General features: G+C 41.9%; 1 protein-coding gene across 1 annotated transcript; it reads left to right on the top strand.

Moving 5' to 3' along the window:
- The first annotated feature begins 992 nt into the window (after nucleotides 1-992).
- On the top strand, nucleotides 993-16,454 carry pigq (phosphatidylinositol glycan anchor biosynthesis, class Q). Its single transcript, XM_083778886.1, has 14 exons — nucleotides 993-1,122; nucleotides 1,651-1,854; nucleotides 2,215-2,401; nucleotides 2,695-2,894; nucleotides 3,090-3,286; nucleotides 3,947-4,078; nucleotides 4,718-4,838; nucleotides 5,663-5,789; nucleotides 6,245-6,398; nucleotides 10,288-10,399; nucleotides 11,576-11,656; nucleotides 12,873-12,987; nucleotides 13,834-13,895; nucleotides 14,233-16,454. The coding sequence occupies exons 2-14, from the start codon at nucleotides 1,702-1,704 to the stop codon at nucleotides 14,383-14,385; spliced, it is 1,794 nt and encodes a 597-aa protein (XP_083635012.1). The 5' UTR covers nucleotides 993-1,122; nucleotides 1,651-1,701; the 3' UTR covers nucleotides 14,386-16,454.
- The last annotated feature ends 640 nt before the right edge of the window (nucleotides 16,455-17,094 follow it).

Raw genomic sequence — 17,094 nt, 5'->3', positions numbered from 1 at the left:
ATACTACTTAAAGCATACAAATACAATAGGCAGCGATGTCTAGGAAAGCTCAGCATTAGTTTTTCACAAAAAAACACTCCTTGCGGGCTAGAACGGCCATAGCCATCCATCATCACAAATGTATCTGATTCTGATGTCAGGACATTTGGGCAAGTGCTATGGCTGTTTTTAGCCCAATGAGTTCATCAGGGCATACTACTACTTGCCCTGATGAATACTTGGCTTATTTTAACTTTTCTAAATAAAGTACATTTATTTGTATCCACCCTCTCCTCATTTTACCGTTTGAGTGCTCGGATCGCCGCCTTTTCTTTAGTATTCCATGATCCTTACTTACATTATTTTTTTGCATCTCATCGAGCACCTGGTTGATTTTCTTTTATGATATTGAACATTCACAATAATATATAATTGAAACAATAGATTACAATGGCTGTTTTGTCACATTTGAACATCTAATTACATTACACATTAAAATCTTCAGAGTTCAATTATTTATTCTTAATTAATCAATAGTTATATTTGTGCTCTCAGTTAAATGAACACTGAACAGCCCGCGCTTTTCTTGCTGTGTCATTAGAGAACAGATAAGTTATTTACAGTTTGGCCAACTCCTCATTCATTCACCACAGACCTCTGATAGCAGCGCTACTGCAGCGTTGGTAAGTAGTGAAATAACTTCACTGGGAACAATACATATTTCCAATTTTTCCATATCCATAAATCTATCAACCGTTAAGATGAAAGAATGGTAATGACTTAATGCAGTTATTAATTAGCAGGTTTAACAGATTATTGCATATATTGGAGAGAGAGAGAGAGAGAGAGAGAGAGAGAGAGAGAGAGAGAGAGAGAGAGAGAGAGAGAGAGAGAGAGAGAGAGAGAGAGAGAGAGAGAGAGAGAGAGAGAGAGAGAGAGAGAGGGAGGGCTTGGCTGGGAGAGGGGGTGGGTTGTGAGGGGGGGGACGTGCATCATTCTGAACAACTGCACCGCGGAACCGACGATATGAACGTGTATCCAGTCGGAGCCTTTGTAGCACTGGACTGTCAACAAAAACTATGGCGACGTTCTCTGAATAGCTGTCTTGTTCGAAGGGTAAAACTCATCTCATGTTGTTGAAAGGTAAGAAATGTATTATATTTACACGCTTAGTAAATATCGTATCTAATTTATATGCGGGTCCTCGAGTATATAATATAGGCCTACCGGTAGTTTTCTATGTTGACTTACATTTTCAACAGCGGTCATTTTCGAGACTTGGACTTGTTGGCAGCAGTCTAGACTCTGTCGTGGTGAACTTGAGCACGCGCTGGGATGTTTTTAGTTTGGTGTGGTGAGATATTAAAGCTATTCATCAGTTTACTACTTTGTTTGTTGTCATTGATATTGAACTTATGTTAGCTTAAATTGCTTACGCGTTGCTTACTTAAATCTCTTCTGTTAGCGGTTTTGGCTGGCCAATTATTGCAAATCAATAGCTTCCCCTTGCCCCAGGCTCTGTTGCCACAGCAACATGCCCAACGCTCAATATTTGAAGGGCAAAGGGAGGGCATGTGTCTGCTTTTACTTTGGGATTACAACAAAGTGATGTGAACAAAGACACACTCACAGTGTGGTCAACATGACTGTGTGATGTCAAACCACTCTCAGATACACAGAACTTTGTGGATCCTGAATCGTGAGCTGCAGCGGAAAGTCGCCATGGTGCTGAAGATCTTCTTCCCCCAGTGCTGTAACCGTGCAGACAGCGGGCTTATAGTAGGACGCTGGATCCCTGGTTATGACACGGCTGTGGTGCTGACGGTCATCCACTACCCCTTTATCCCTGGCCAGGTCAAACAGTACATCCAGAAGGTCAGTGGAGCACAGCACTGTGTGTGTGAGTGAGTGACAAAGCCTGCATTTTGCTTCACACAATGAAACATGTGCGCCTCTTCCCCAGCCATCCTTACAAAGCACTTTCTACAACTTGCTGGTCTTTTATATCACTTGTATGGCAGCATGTTAATTTTCTGTTAAAGCGGGAAATGGCAACAGGGTGACTGACAAAACATCACTGTCAGAAAATTGGGACTTACACCACCTCACAATTAACTTCTGCACCCCTAATTGTGAACCTAATATGGTGTATAAAATTGCATGGTGAGATGGGTGAATGAATGGTCACACCTCTATTTCCAACCATTATCCCTCACTGTTGCCATATGACACCAGATGCAGGACCAGAGTAAAGTGGAGCTGACTGTACTAGGCTCATGGAGCATGCCCAAGGAGGGCCAGGAGGGCATGGAGAGTTTCCTTCGGGACCTCAGCACCATCTTTCCCAAGGGACGCTGGCTCCAGCTCAGCCGGCAGATCGGCAAGATGGGCTTCACCTGCGAAGTCCAACACCGAGACCTGAGTGAGTTTGCTGAATAAGAATATTTTTTATTGTCAGGTGTGCGTGCTTGCACATACAACAGGCTCGTTCCGGTTTAATTAATGTATCAGAACCAAGATGTTATAAAAAGTTGTAATCTTTCACATTTCTAATCAAGGTAAAACACACATTGGCACATCTACAAGCTCACAACAACTTGTCAGAGTTGTGAGCTTGAAGATTTGCTATTTGCAGTGTGCAACAACAACAACAACACGTGCACAACAAAGTGCTAAGTGGGGATTGACTGATGGTAAATCTTTGTTTATTACCAGACGGGAGAACAGTACAGGATGAGGTGAAGAAGAAGAAGAAGGAAGAGTCAGAGGAGAATGAGGATGGTGAAGGTGAAGAAGACGAGGACAAGGTCATCTTCGTCCACTACGAGCAGAGGAAGGTCATGCTGTCCCAGCTCCATCCCATACAGAACGGGCTTCGTGACCCCAATGCCGATCCACCGTCTGAACTGCGACAGGTACAACATTAGCATGCTGCGTGTTTATTTCTAACTTGTTGTGCAAACAACAAATACAGACATGATATAATTGTGTTAGTAGACCAATATTAATTTTGACAGCAAATTTTTTATTTCCTTTTTTTTAGTCATAGTCTTTTTTAGTACACCTGTCAGTTCATACCACTCTGCTCTATGTGTTGTTCTCTGTCCCAGATGTTCCAGACGGTGTCTCAGAGTGAGCCGCTGTTCTTCCTGGACAAATACGACGACGGGCCCCTGAAGATGACCCACTGGCAGTCAGAGGGCCGTGAGGCCAGCATCATAGTGGAGCTGCTCAAACACGCCTCCACCCCCATCTGCCTCCTCATCACCTGGATTCTCTCCATCTGGTCCTGGATCTGTAGTCTACGGTGAGAGGATGTGTTCATTCCACCAGGAGAGAGAAAATATACTGGACTGGACTATGACGGACTAACAGTTTTTCTTTCTTTTGTCCTTTTTGTCCTCTCTGTTTATACTGCTATGTGTTATGGTTGCACTAAACGGAAATTTGTTATCTTATATAAAGCAGTGGTTCCCAAACCTTTCAGGTCGAGACCCAAAAGAGAGATAAGATGTTTGCCCGGGACCCAAACTGGTATAAATAGCAGATCTTTTCACTAATTCGAAATTAAGTTTGTTTTTAAAATGTATAGAATTCTTGTCCCCATGAAAAAACTAAAATTGTAACATAATTAGAAATGCTCACAGATAGCCTGGGCTGGCCAAGCGGTCCAGGCACCTACAGTAGGCTGGTAATCCAGCCTGACCGCGTGTCACGAGTCCCGATCCCGATGACCTTTGCTGCGTGTCTCCACCCCAGCTCTCTCCCCTTTCCTTTCCTTTATCTATCAATAAAGGCAAAAAGCCCCAAAAATCGTAAAATAAACACTACACAATTAAACCTGATAAATGATCTGTGTGGGGTTCTCACTCTTAGATGAAGTTGGCATTACTCCTAAAATAAATCAGTTTACTAAGCCAACTAAGGATCAAAATAGAATCCTCCCTAATTACTTCTTCTGTCTCAGGGTTCTCAACCTCTACCCGGTGCGCTTCCTGTCCAGTAAACTGTCCACGTGTGTCCAGCTGAGCTACAGGACGGACCACATGCACACGCTCTACTCACCCAAGAAAGCTGCCACGCACACACAATCCATGAGGTAAGCATGTGTAATCGTGGGAACAAACATAGTTGGACGTGTTCATGGGACACTGCACTAGCAACTCCAGGGTTGATCCAGGATGCCTGTCAGCAGGCAGGTGTGTTGAACTGTGAGTAGTAGTGAATAGGGTGGTTCCTCACTGGTACGTGAAAAGAAGCGGCAGGCGCTTCCATGTGTATAGGAAGAGGTGTGATACCATCCTTGGGACCAACCAGTCCAACAACCAACCAGTAGGGGTCAGCAGTGACAAGATTACACAAGCAGGGAAACGGTATGATGGGGGAAATTGGCAAAAACATGTAATCTACTTGCATTTGAACCTGAAATATACCACTCATACAAAGACTGTCCCCCCACCTAGCTAAGGGAGATATTGGATCCCTTGGTTATTAGGCCACTTGACTCTTTTAATCTGTGTGCCAAGAAGCAGGAATGTTCATTCACAACCCTATTATTATTACTGTATGATTACCGGTATTAACTGTTCCATTTTCCAACCTTAAGCCTAATTTATACTTAATCGCACAATGGCTGTCCCCCGCTGTAAATAAGTGTGTGTGTGTGTGTGTGTGTGTGTGTGTGTGTGTGTGTGTGTGTGTGTGTGTGCGCGCCTGCCTGTGTGTGAATGCCCAATAGGAAAGCCAACATCCTGGTGTCCTTCATGGTGGACATAGCTCTGGGCCTCCTGCTCATCTCCTGGCTGTACAGAGAGAACCGCATCACCATGCTGGCCAACACACTGGTGCCCATCGCTGATGTACGTGTGTGTTTGTGTGTCCACTGTAACCACCCAAATCCTGAGTGCACTCTTTGATGCTGGTTGTAAATTGGGCTGAAGGCCTCTGAATATAGAGGGTATGCACGTGACATCATCATACCCGGAAGTTATGAGGGAACATCCACTGAGTGCAAAAAAACTACCGTACTTTCTGGCCTTGACAGCCTATACATCTAAACAGCAAAATCCTATCTGATTGCATTAAACAACATTAAACGATGTTAAACTCACTTTGCCACTCAATTTATGCATGCGCAGCTGCATGCCCTCTATACTGCAGTGCTGATGCATTTCTTTATCTCTGCGGTCACATGAAAGCTCTGACCCCCGAGGTTTGCAACGGTGAAGTTGAAACTGAAGCTCATTCTACAAAGGTCATCACTTAACCACATGAATCATAGAAGCACTATTCTGGATTAAACATTCACCAAAATAGCCGATCTACAAGCTCAGAGCTTGCGGCTTACAGCTACAGTATTTTCACCGAAGATGTTTAGTGTAGAGTGAAAACCGGAGGGTAGAGCCCTGGGGACTCCAGTCAACTAAATGTATAGGGTTTAAGTGTTTTTTTTCTTTTTTAGATTTGTTTTTGGCTTTTCTGCCTTTGATAGTTTCAAGTATAGATGGAGAGGAAAGACATGCAGCAAAGGTCCTCATGAACGGGACTCGAACCTATATGTGTGGCATGCGCCTGGACCGCTAGGCCACCGGGCGCGGTTTAAGTGGTTTTAAACGTGTGGTTTTAACAGTGCTATGAAAGTGTCAGTGTGTCCTGACCTTGTGCTACGTGTTTCTATCCGCAGCACGTGGCCAAGGAGCTAGAGGAGCTGCTGCAGTGGCTGATGGGAGCGCCAGCCGGACTGAAGATGAACAGAGCTCTGGACCAGGTGTTGGGACGCTTCTTCCTCTACCACATCCACCTCTGGATCAGTGAGTCCACACACACACACACACACCAATCACCCATTGGTTGACCACTTGTCAACCAATAGGTGTCCAACCTGACTACAGAATCTAATTTTATTTATTATTATTTATTTTGTATAGTACTGTATGTCTTTATAATTCTTGAATAATTGAATACATAGGACCATAGGGGCTTTTCATGTTATCCTTTTAGCATTATTATATAACTGATTAACTGTAACCTCTGTACTTTTTGCAAACTGTTAATAATGTATTCAATCAATGAATTGTTTTATTCACTAAAAACGGTTACATAGTGTAGGTTTAGTTTAAATAATATCACAATACATTTTGAATCGTAGCCTGAAATTCATGTTAAATTGGGATCTTGAGCTCTGTAGTGATTCCGAGTCCTACCCCTAACACAGATACACCTCTCCTTGTCTTTGTTCCTCAACCATGGGGTCCATCTCCTGCAGGCTACATCCACCTGATGTCTCCCTTCATAGAGAGGATCCTGTGGTACGTGGGCCTGTCGGCGTGCCTGGGTCTGACCTTTGCCCTCTCAGTGCTGTCTGACATGGTGGCTCTGCTCACCTTTCACATCTACTGCTTCTATGTGTACGGAGCCAGGTGAGAGAACACACACACACACACACAACCAACCATAAGAGTATTGATTTGAACAGCTACAGTACCCTGGTCCCTGACTACCCTCCACTTTGTGTAGCCAAGCATATTACAGAGTCTGTACTCCAGGGGGCAGTGTCTCCCAACTGTTTGCTTCTTGTGAGAGAGCCTAGTTGGGGCCAATTTCCTATATATCTATTATATATTAGAGAACTTGTACCCAACACATGGCAAGAAACCCAAAGCCACAACAGCTACGTCGCTATTGCAACACCCACAACACCATCTTACACACTACACCCACACACACTCACACGGCAGTGACGTCACACACTTACCTTCGCAGTGTCCGGGACCCATCTCCTCCTATTGCGCCCAACGCCAACACTCGACACCACCCGCCAAAAAATGTTCATTGCAGTGCCACCAAAGATGCCTCCCGTCCACACTCACGGCGGCAATGCATTTGTTTACTACAAACATTATCGCCCAAAGCACCCACACCCCCGGAACACTGTTGCCCTTTCACCACGCTAAATTCTCCAGGTCTATGCAAGTGAGCACAAATTACATGTGAGAAAATTCATTCACAAGCCCACAAATGCCATTCAAATGCCATTCAACACACACTACGACTCGCTTACAATTCGCAAACCTGGCAACACTGCCCTGTCTTCTAATAGGCCCACACTAGCTCTCAGAAACTGATTCTGATCTCCCGCAGGAGAAGAGAAACGAGGAAGGGGAGAGGAATTGTAGCCTCACGATTTTGCTTATTCCTTCTAAATCTCTGTATTTAAAATATCGCTCTCTCAGCGAATCTCTTAGTTCCATCAACATTGTACTTTGTCTGTAGTTTGTTTGTGCCTACATATTACGATTACACGGAACGCTTTGGCTATTTTCGCCTGCCAGCCAACTGCCGAGTACACACGCCTGCACACACACGCACACGCACGCCTGGCTTACACACACACACACGCACGCCTGGAAGCCACGATCTCTCTCTATCTCGCCACGCCTCTCTCTCTCTCTCGCGCCACGCCCCACACACACACACACACAGGCTATACACGCACGGCGGCGCCGCGGCAGCGAGACAGGACGTTATAATCTTGAGTTTCATTAAATAACTGTCTTTCTCCGCACGCGCACGTGCGCACACAACATTATTCAAGTGAAATGCGTAACGGCAATATTGGGCTAATATAGGCTACCAATACAGGACGTTATAATCTTCACTTTCATTAAATAACTGTCTTTCTCCACACGCGCACGTGCGCATACAACATTATTCAAGTGAAATGCATAACGCCAATATTGGGCTAATATAGGCTACCAATAAACAACCAGCTCATATACCCACCAAATAAAACTATCATCCCATTGCAGAAAATAGTTACAAAATGTAATTGAGGCTACATACAGTGGTGTCCCCTTCGTCTGTACCAGGCTGACTTCTATAGGTTTTGAAAGGTACCTTTCTTTTTATTTCTTTTCTTTTTTGAGTGGTGCAACCACTCCTACATCCAGCAACGTCCGTGTACCTGTATGTATGTATGTATAAGTGAGCACGAGTATGTTACATATTTATACCAGTAGGGGGCACCAGAGATACAGAGTGTGTGTGTGTGTGTGTGTGTGTGTGTGTGTGTGTGTGTGTGTGTGTGTGTGTGTGTGTGTGTGTGTGTGTGTGTGTGTGTGTGTGTGTGTGTGTGTGTGTGTGTGTGTGTGTGTGTGTGTGTGTGTGTGTGTGTGTGTGTGTGTGTACCTGTATGTATGTATGTATGTATAAGTGAGCACGAGTATGTTACATATTTATACCAGTAGGGGGCACCAGAGATACAGAGAAGAAATTGGAACGATACAGAGAAGAAATTGGAACGATATAGAGAAGAAATTGGACGATACAAATTTGAATGATACAGAGAACCAATAGACGGGTAGTTGCACCACTCGGTTCACACTGGTGTGATTTTTTTTTTTTTTTACCCAGAGAAGTAGCTGAGCACAGGTGCTCATTTTCAGCAACGCCCTGCACATCGAAACACACACACACACACACACACACACACACACACACACAAAATGTCATGTCAAAGGTACCTCTGGAAGCCACACCTCTGATTGGTCGGGTTTAGTCACCCACTGTGTAATACAATGAATGGACGGTAGGTGGCAGTAGTACAGAGGCCAGAGAAACTATAAGACAAACGCACATGGAATGGGAAATAGAGGGGAGAAAATGGAAATGGTAGGGTTTTTATTTTTGGTATTTGACTTTGCTACTGATGATTGTACGCAACAACAACTATTGCATTGTGTGTTTGAGCTGACAGGCCCTTTTTTATGTCAATCAATCAAGTCATCTCAGGTCATCTCAAGCGGCAGATGCAAAAATAGTTTTTTATATTAAAATTATATATATTTTTAGGGCCATGTCATGTGCTCTACCTGCAAAGCCTTTGTGATCTATAACTTTTGGGCACCGCTTAACGTCAGATCAGGGGTTTTGTCGGCCAGCGCCAAAAATGCTCCCCGACAGCATAATCGGAGCAAATCCCGGGCAGTGTGTATGAGCCATAACGTGTTGACTACACTACACTACACTAATATGGACACATAATAATAACTAATAACCCATCCGTTACTACATGTGGAGGCAACTCCCGCAATTTCCTTCTTCCCATAGTGCGCGGCAACATAACTCTGGGATGAGCGGCCGCGAAGCGGCTGCGAAATTCTAGTATATATATATATATATATATATATATATATATCGGGCTCTATTTTTGTCCATGCTAAACCCCTTATCCCTAAACTACTTTGCCTTTTTTACTATTTTGAAAAACATTTTTGAATAGTTAGTATTTAAAATACTGTTGAATCCGAATTAGGGCTGTCAATCGATTAAAATATTTAATCTGATTAATCGCATGATTGTCCATAGTTAACTGTGATTAATCGCAAATTAATCGCATATTTTTTATCCGTTCTAAATATACCTTAAATCAGTGGTTTTCAAGATTTTTCATATCAAGGTCCATTATTTATTCTGCATTTGAGCCACGGACCACCATTTGATGACATTTAGCCTTCCAGACCCAAACTAAAGAACTATATTGATGTTGGCCAATGGTACCATTACGGGAGATAACAGGCCATGTTGATCAAAATAACATGTTTTCTAAGTTTTCTAATTGTGTAGACTTAAATTAACTTAAGTAATGCAGCTGTTTAACAATTATACAACTCTTCAGTGTAACATTGAAATGCATCTCTCAACCATTCTGTCAAACTTCACAGTGCGTTAATCGCGCGTTAAAAAAAATAGTGCCGTTAAAAGGATTGTGAGTTAACTAGTTAATAGTGCGTTAACTTTGACACCCCTAATCCGAATATTTGGCCAAGTACATTGATTGACACATACAACACATTTCACTTGGTGAGGTTGTTGGAACAGCGAAAAAGAAAAGCCTATTTTAAGATCTTGGCGATAATAAATCTTGATGGAAAATAAAATATAATGAAATGGATGTTTTCCTGTGACAGCTGAATAAATTAAACCAGCCATAAGCTGATCCACTTTTACATAGGATCTATCCTCTCCTCCTCCACGAACGCACCCAAAGCATACACATACAGTATAGGCCTTATGTGGTTAATACTGAATAAACATATTATCATTGTTCAGCCTGCTGTAATTCATATGCTTTCAATCAATAGTGTCAACTTCATGCACTCATTTTAGACTACGTCAGGGGGAGAATAGAACCAGGCAGACCGGTCTGATTGATTGTGCAGATTGTAATGGGGACTGCCTGGTTTATGACCAGCTGGTCAAAATCCTCAGTGTCAAGTGAAAAGAACTGTGTGTCTGTGTTTGTGTCAGGTTGTACTGCATGAAAGTCTACGGACTGTCCTCTCTCTGGAGACTCTTCAGAGGAAAGAAGTGGAACGTGCTGAGACAAAGAGTGGACTCCTGCTCCTACGACCTGGACCAGGTAACCACACACACACACACACACACACACACACACACACACACACACACGCAAGTCATGTATTCACTCACTTACAAAGTCAGACACGCTCAAGTTCAGTAGCATTTCCCCAAGTATACACTTACTGTACTGTCACAATTAAAGGCAGACCGCTTAGCCATAGTCTGGTCGCGGGGGCAACAGCTCTACCAGAGAACTCCAGACTTCCCTCTCCAGAGCAACATTAGTAACTTCCTCCTGGGGAATCCCGAGGTGTTCCAAGGCCAGTGAGTCAATGTAATCCCTCCAACTGCGCCTTGGTCTGCCCCGGGGTCTCCTCCCAGTGGGACGTACATCGAGGACCTCCCTAGGGAGACACTCGAGAGGCATCCTGACCAGATGCCCAAACCACTTAAAGGGACACTTCACCCTTTTTGCAAAAAAATATATGTTAATGATGTTTAGAAGCTTTAGAACACTTTCCTGGAGATCTTTATGTGTGTAATATGTGGTTTTAGATATTTTAGATTGTAGCAGTGAGCCTGTTGTCTCTGATGTCATGGACACTGGGCTCACTTCCTTCCTGGACTACATGTTGTCTCAGTAAGACAGCTCTCCCCCTATCCACAAGGAGAAGCAGTGCACCAAAGAATTATGGGAATTGTAGTCCAGGAAGGTAGTGAGACCAGTGTCCATGACATCAGAGACAACAGGCTCACTGCTACAATCTAAAATAACTAAAACCACATATTACACACATAAATACCCCCAGGAAAGTGATCTAAAGCTTCTAAACGTCATTAACATATATTTTTTTGCAAAAAGGGTGAAGTGTCCCTTTAAGCTGCCTCCTTTCCAGGTGAAGAAGCAGCGGTTCTACTCAGAGTAATTCGTAACTGCCCCCTCCTATTTTTCCATACTGTACACATTTTTCACCTTTTTTATTATATTTTTATTTTATTTTAACTATATTTGATTTCCTTTTTTTTCATAGATTTGTATATGTGTACGTCTTTAAATGTACTGATGAATTGACAATGGAGGACCCTGAAGGCTTTTCATGGTTATATCCTCAGTAGCAGTGTTTGTATTGAACTGTACCCATTCGACATACTGTGAATAAAATGTTCAATCAATTAAAATGTCATGATCGTGATATGATGATTGTATGGTGTTGACGGTGCATTGTGTTTTCAGCTCTTCATCGGAACTCTACTGTTCACCATTCTGCTGTTCCTGCTTCCCACCACAGCCCTGTACTACTTGGTCTTCACTCTGGTACGTACACAGACTACACAGTACACCAAAGGTTATTAGAATTTGATTTTTCTTTCTTTTTTTAAGTATGCTTTATGAAACAAAAAAGATGCCTAACTGAAACTTGTGTGGTTTACAAAACGAACTAAAACAAACAAACAAATCATTGTAATCATTGCAGTGATGTTGGCCTCCTTTACCTCTTGTAGAAATGATGAAGCTTCTTAAACTACTACTGCATATCTGTGTACTGGGCCTGGAACTTGGTTATATTTTGTTTAACATCAATAAGACCTTTAGTTTCTTCTGTAATAGTTTCAGTGATTCTTGGACTTCCTCATTGGAAATCATTTTCCAACATTTGTCCTTTTTAAGCTTTAATCTCACAGGTTACAAACTAGACATTTCTTTCTTTCCTTATGTGTCCACTATTCCTGTAGACAGGCTCTACAGAAGCTGTGGCTTAATCTTAAAATAATATATACTTATTTTGGGGGGGTGGGGTTTGATTTTTTTTAATGGCTTAAGTGTTTAATCAGTAGGGGTGTAACGATCAGCGCAATTGTTTTTAATTCAACTAAAGCGACTAGTGTGATTAATAATCAGACTAGTAGCTTTAGTTGAATTAAAAGGAATTGCGTGATAAGATGATATCACGTACTGATACTAAAAATGCATGAATTTATTCATCATTTGTCGAGATCATGGATTTCACAATGCCATGCCAGACTTCCCGGTCCTTCATTGCCATCCCCACTTCCTGCTTACTGATGCATGTCTCCCTAACGATGACATCAGGGAACGACAGTTTTCTACCTCTGGTCTGTTTTGAGGCAGGATTCTAGAGAAGAAGGGAATATATAACCTCATGATCAGCTCTGTAGCAGTGGCCGGCCAACTGTGTTCTTCTGGATCGGACTATAGTGAAGAAACACGGGGAAGGTTGCTGTATATTAGAGAAGTCATTAAGAATTGAATCAAGTCTGACCATAAGCAGGGGTAAAACATATCCCCACTGACCTCAAAATGTGACTCAAATACATTTACTTACAATTACACAGTAAAATCATTAATTGTGTTCCTTTAATAGTAAAAGGATTTTACTGTGTACAGTCTTTCCTGTTTCTCTCTATTGTTTTCATGGTGCACATGCACACATTGCTCATCCATTGTACATCCATGTGGACTGTATGGTGTATTTGTGACTCCTGCATGTCTCTGTGTGGTGGGGCTATAGTTGCGACTGGTCGTGGTGCTGTTCCAGGGCGTGCTCCACCTCAGTGTGGACTTCATAAACGCCTTCCCTCTGTTTGGCATTGGCCTACGCATCTGTCGCTCCTACAGGCTGGCAGGTAATGTACACGCTCCACTTCACCACATGAGCCACAACGTCCCTAATCTTGGGGCGAACGTTTGGTGAAAAATAGCAGTTGAGGTTGGAGATCTGCTGTTTTCAGCATAGAGCCCTGGGGAATCCCAGTCAACTAAGGAGTGTTTTAGTGGATAAGCCCTGTATTCATACTATGATGAATAGCGAAAATAGCCTTGTGGTTAGAGTGTCCTCTGTGAGATTGGGAGGTTGTGGGTCCAATGCCAGCAAAGACTAAAAATGGTACCCAAAGCCTTGGCACCAACATCCACCATGGCTTCCCAAATGAACGGTGCATGATGAATCCCTGCCTTGCTGATGTAACAAAACCAAGCGCTCCTCTTTAGTTTTCCTCCTAGGAAAACAAATATTGCACCCAGGACAGTTAATGCACAGAGCCTACAGTATTTGAACATCCAACTGACATCTGACCAATGCAGTTGTGTTGCATTTCCCGTTAGGCTGCTTCTAGGCCCCTCCTGTTCTGCTATCCAACAGCCAACATATTCCACACTCTCCCTGTGTCATTAGAATATCTGTAGTCACATTTATTTGTACAGGCCTTTGCATAACGGTCACAAGGGAAGAGTTTACCAAAAATGACATCATCATGATGATAATAATAATAATAGATAAAGGATAGACTTTAGGTGGATAAAGAACTGTGTGTGCGTTTGTTTACCTGTGTGCTTCAAGCATGACAGGGCAAAAGTTTTAAGTTGGTCCCTGGCCGAATTGACAGTTACTTAAATGATATATATGTATATGTGTGATGTATTAACGGGTGTCATTGTATAGTAATGGCTGCATGTTGATGCTGTTTGTGCAGAGGGGGTGAAGTTCAGGGTGCTGTGTGAAGAGCCAGGAACAGCCCTCCACCTGATGATGGAGGTAAGCTTCTCTTGGACTTTGTCCTTTCATTTCCTTTAAGACCCTTTTTTTCTACTTTACATTAATTAAGGACATATTTTTGTCTCTGTATCTAGAAATGGAATGCTGTTCCTTTTCCAAACATGTTTTAGTAGGCAAACTTTCTACAAAAATAGCATATCTGAAACCTCATAATGCGTCGTGGTGCATTATGAGATTGTAGATGGTCTATTTTTGCGAGTTTAAGTTGTTAAATGTATTTCATTTATTTTTACTCTATAAAATGTTGACGCACTTCTGTTCACGTCGACGTAGAAGCTTGTCCTTCACAGTTTCTCCTCTCCTCTCATCCGGTTAGATGAACCCGCTGAAGTTCAGCGATGTGGTAAAGACCTATCGCACCCCGACATACAGCTGCTACCCCAAGGACTCCTGGCTCGCCCTGGCCAAGAAGCTGTTTGTCGGAGAACTGGTCTACCCCTGGAAACACAAGACCACCAAGGTGGACTGAGAGATCGCTGTGGATGAGATGCATGATGGAGATGGTGGGGTAGGAGGAGGCAGGGGGACTGGGCCAGGAGAGATGCAAGCCGTAAAATCTGGAGGTTTCCGTTAAAAATGGACCCGCAAGGTGAGATGCCAAGGGAGTGGTCACAGAAGGTGTGCGTGTGTGTGTGTGAGAGAGAGAATGTGCGGCATTGCGAATCAGTAGCTTAGATATGGAGTTGATGTTACAGCCATTGAGAGATTCTTTAGGCTAGTGCGTGACTGCGTGTAGGAGAGATGCTAAGCAAATTTTGAAATCAGGTATTAATACATTAACTGCACTGATCAGAGATAGATAGGAATAATTTTATGATTTTATGTTATTAAAAGTATTAACTTAATATTGGTCGGATATTTTGCAAAAAAATACATTCTGATTCTGTTTTCCCTCAATACATAGGTTTTTGTATTTCTTTCCCGAAAGTGGCTTGCTGAATCGAATGTATAATGTATTTATTTGTGTTTTAACAACGTTCCTTGAAATTTGGAGACTTTTGAAAACGTGTTTGTTGTTATTTGTTTGTGGAGATCTGATTGAATAGATAACTGGATATAAGGTAGCGTACTTGAAAACACCTTTTGTCTCACTGTGAACGTCCCATCAAATCAAACTGGTAGAACGCATTGACTCTATAGCACTGCCATTAAAGCTGCTATAAGCAATATTATGTCAAAATCTTAATGAGCTTTTTTTCCTTTTTTGGTATTCAGACAGCCAGCAATGGGTAAAACGCTCCCAAAAACTGTAGTCTCTGTGACACAACTAGGGGCCACAATCTGCATTGAAAGATTTTCCTATTTAAGCTTTCCCATTGGTCGATTTGCCTGTCTACTTCCTGATTGGTTAGTAATTTCGACAGGTTTTTTTTCTACCAATGACAAAGCTTCTATGAACATCTTTGAATGCAAATTGTGGCCCCTAGATGTGTCACAGAGACACAAAAGATGGGAGCATTTTACTCATTGCTGGCTGTCTGAATACAAATAGAAAAAGAAGAAGATTTTGACATATTATTGCTTATAGCAGCTTTAACCATTTTAATCCGGTGTCCCTATTTTGGAATACCGGTATGTGAAGATTTCCAATACCTTTCAAAATATGTGAAAATAGCTGTACAACAAGGTATACAATAGGGCTATACGTGTATAATATCGCATTCATCTTCAGTTAAATTCACGTGGTGTTTGAAAAGCCTATGCAGTTTCCTCCTTTTCAGGTTCCATTAACTGCTGAGTGAGCGTTTATGTGACATGGGCGGACGTATAGTCCTCCTGAAATGGACTGCTGCCTTCTGGGTAGAAATGCCTCACCTGAGGCCACTCTATAGGCCTACTTTGTCCCAAAACAAACAAAAATAAGTTGAAATATCATCAGCAAACACTTGTCTTATGAACATGACACTGTTAACAAAACATAAAACGATTTCCCAAACTTTTGAATAATTTCCTAAATAGATTACATTTTGAAAAGTAGTTAAAAATATCTTAAAGCACAAAACGCATCATGATGTGACGTGTTATGAACTTGTACATTGTTGTTTTCGCTACTCGTTTTGTAGAAGAAGTATGGGCTTATGTGGTGTTTGTTTCTTTATTGTCAGTACATGGTGTTTTATTACTACCGGTGCTCATCTGCAGGACACACCCTGCTGTTGTACATTCCACTGTTGTTTTTGTTCTGAGAGACCATCACAAAGGAACAGTTAGTCGGAACTATAATTTACTGCTATTCCCGCTCAGAACCATGTCACATTTGAATCAATTGTGTGCCAACTATACGATTTGGCTTTTTGTGTAATTGCATCTGTCCTTGCTTCTGCTTCTCAAGTTGAACAATTATTGTTGTCTTGTCATCTGATTTACTTTCTTGATTTTTGTTTTTTACTTTAACTTTTCACTCTATTGTGCCAATGTTACTGAAATGATTAACAACGTTTTAGACATTGCTTGATTCTTTGTCTTAAACTTTACTATGTGTTTGACAGCTGAAGATATTCCTTTTCCCTTTAATAAAATTCCTGATTGATATTTAAAGTGATGACCTTCTTTTCAAATAAGTCAAGCCAACCTGCTATTATGGAAATAGACTGCTGCATTTATATACCGGTATGTATTTAATTACTTAGTAATAAGTTTAGCCCGAGGTTAGGCATAGTTTTACTGGGGTTACTTTTTTTTTTCTTACTTTGTTTTTGTTTTGTCAGTAACTAATGTTACTCTTAAAAAAGGGTAGGCATAAAAAGCTTTGGCTTCAGCTTACACCTTTTTCGGTGCTAAACCTGATCATGTAAACTGTCTTTTAAACATGAAAATGTAATTACCGAAATAAACCATTCATTCAAAGAATAGAGTTAGGTTTTGGCACCGTATTACTGAGGTTAAGGTTAGGAATAAGGTTAAGTTTAACCGTTTAAGCATAGTTTACTTGGGTTACTTTTTAGGAATACCAGGCTGTACGCCAGGGGGGAGCTTTCCAGTATTCAATACTGCAGCATCAACTCCCAACATTTTCCATGTTCAGTCTTCATTCATCTCTTTAGAGTGTCCACTGTACACATGGAACCAAATGGACCAATTTGTAGACTCCTGAGTTAATTTAACAGGATTTTACTGTGTACATATGTATTTGCCTCCCAAAAATATGAAATGTGTATTTCGACAGCAGATTATGGCT

This window comes from Protomyctophum parallelum, assembly GCF_964188405.1.
Source record: "Protomyctophum parallelum genome assembly, chromosome: 13".
Taxonomy (NCBI): domain Eukaryota; kingdom Metazoa; phylum Chordata; class Actinopteri; order Myctophiformes; family Myctophidae; genus Protomyctophum; species Protomyctophum parallelum.
The sequence above is the reverse complement of the archived record's forward strand: the minus strand, read 5'-3'. Positions and strand labels throughout refer to the sequence as shown.

Excerpts from the sequence above, each read along its gene's own strand:
- pigq (XM_083778886.1), top strand. The coding sequence starts at position 1,702 with ATGGTGCTGAAGATCTTCTTCCCCCAGTGCTGTAACCGTGCAGACAGC. Across the intron at positions 1,855-2,214 it reads TCAAACAGTACATCCAGAAG|ATGCAGGACCAGAGTAAAGT; the intron begins GTCAGTGGAGCA and ends ATATGACACCAG. Across the intron at positions 2,402-2,694 it reads AGTCCAACACCGAGACCTGA|ACGGGAGAACAGTACAGGAT; the intron begins GTGAGTTTGCTG and ends GTTTATTACCAG.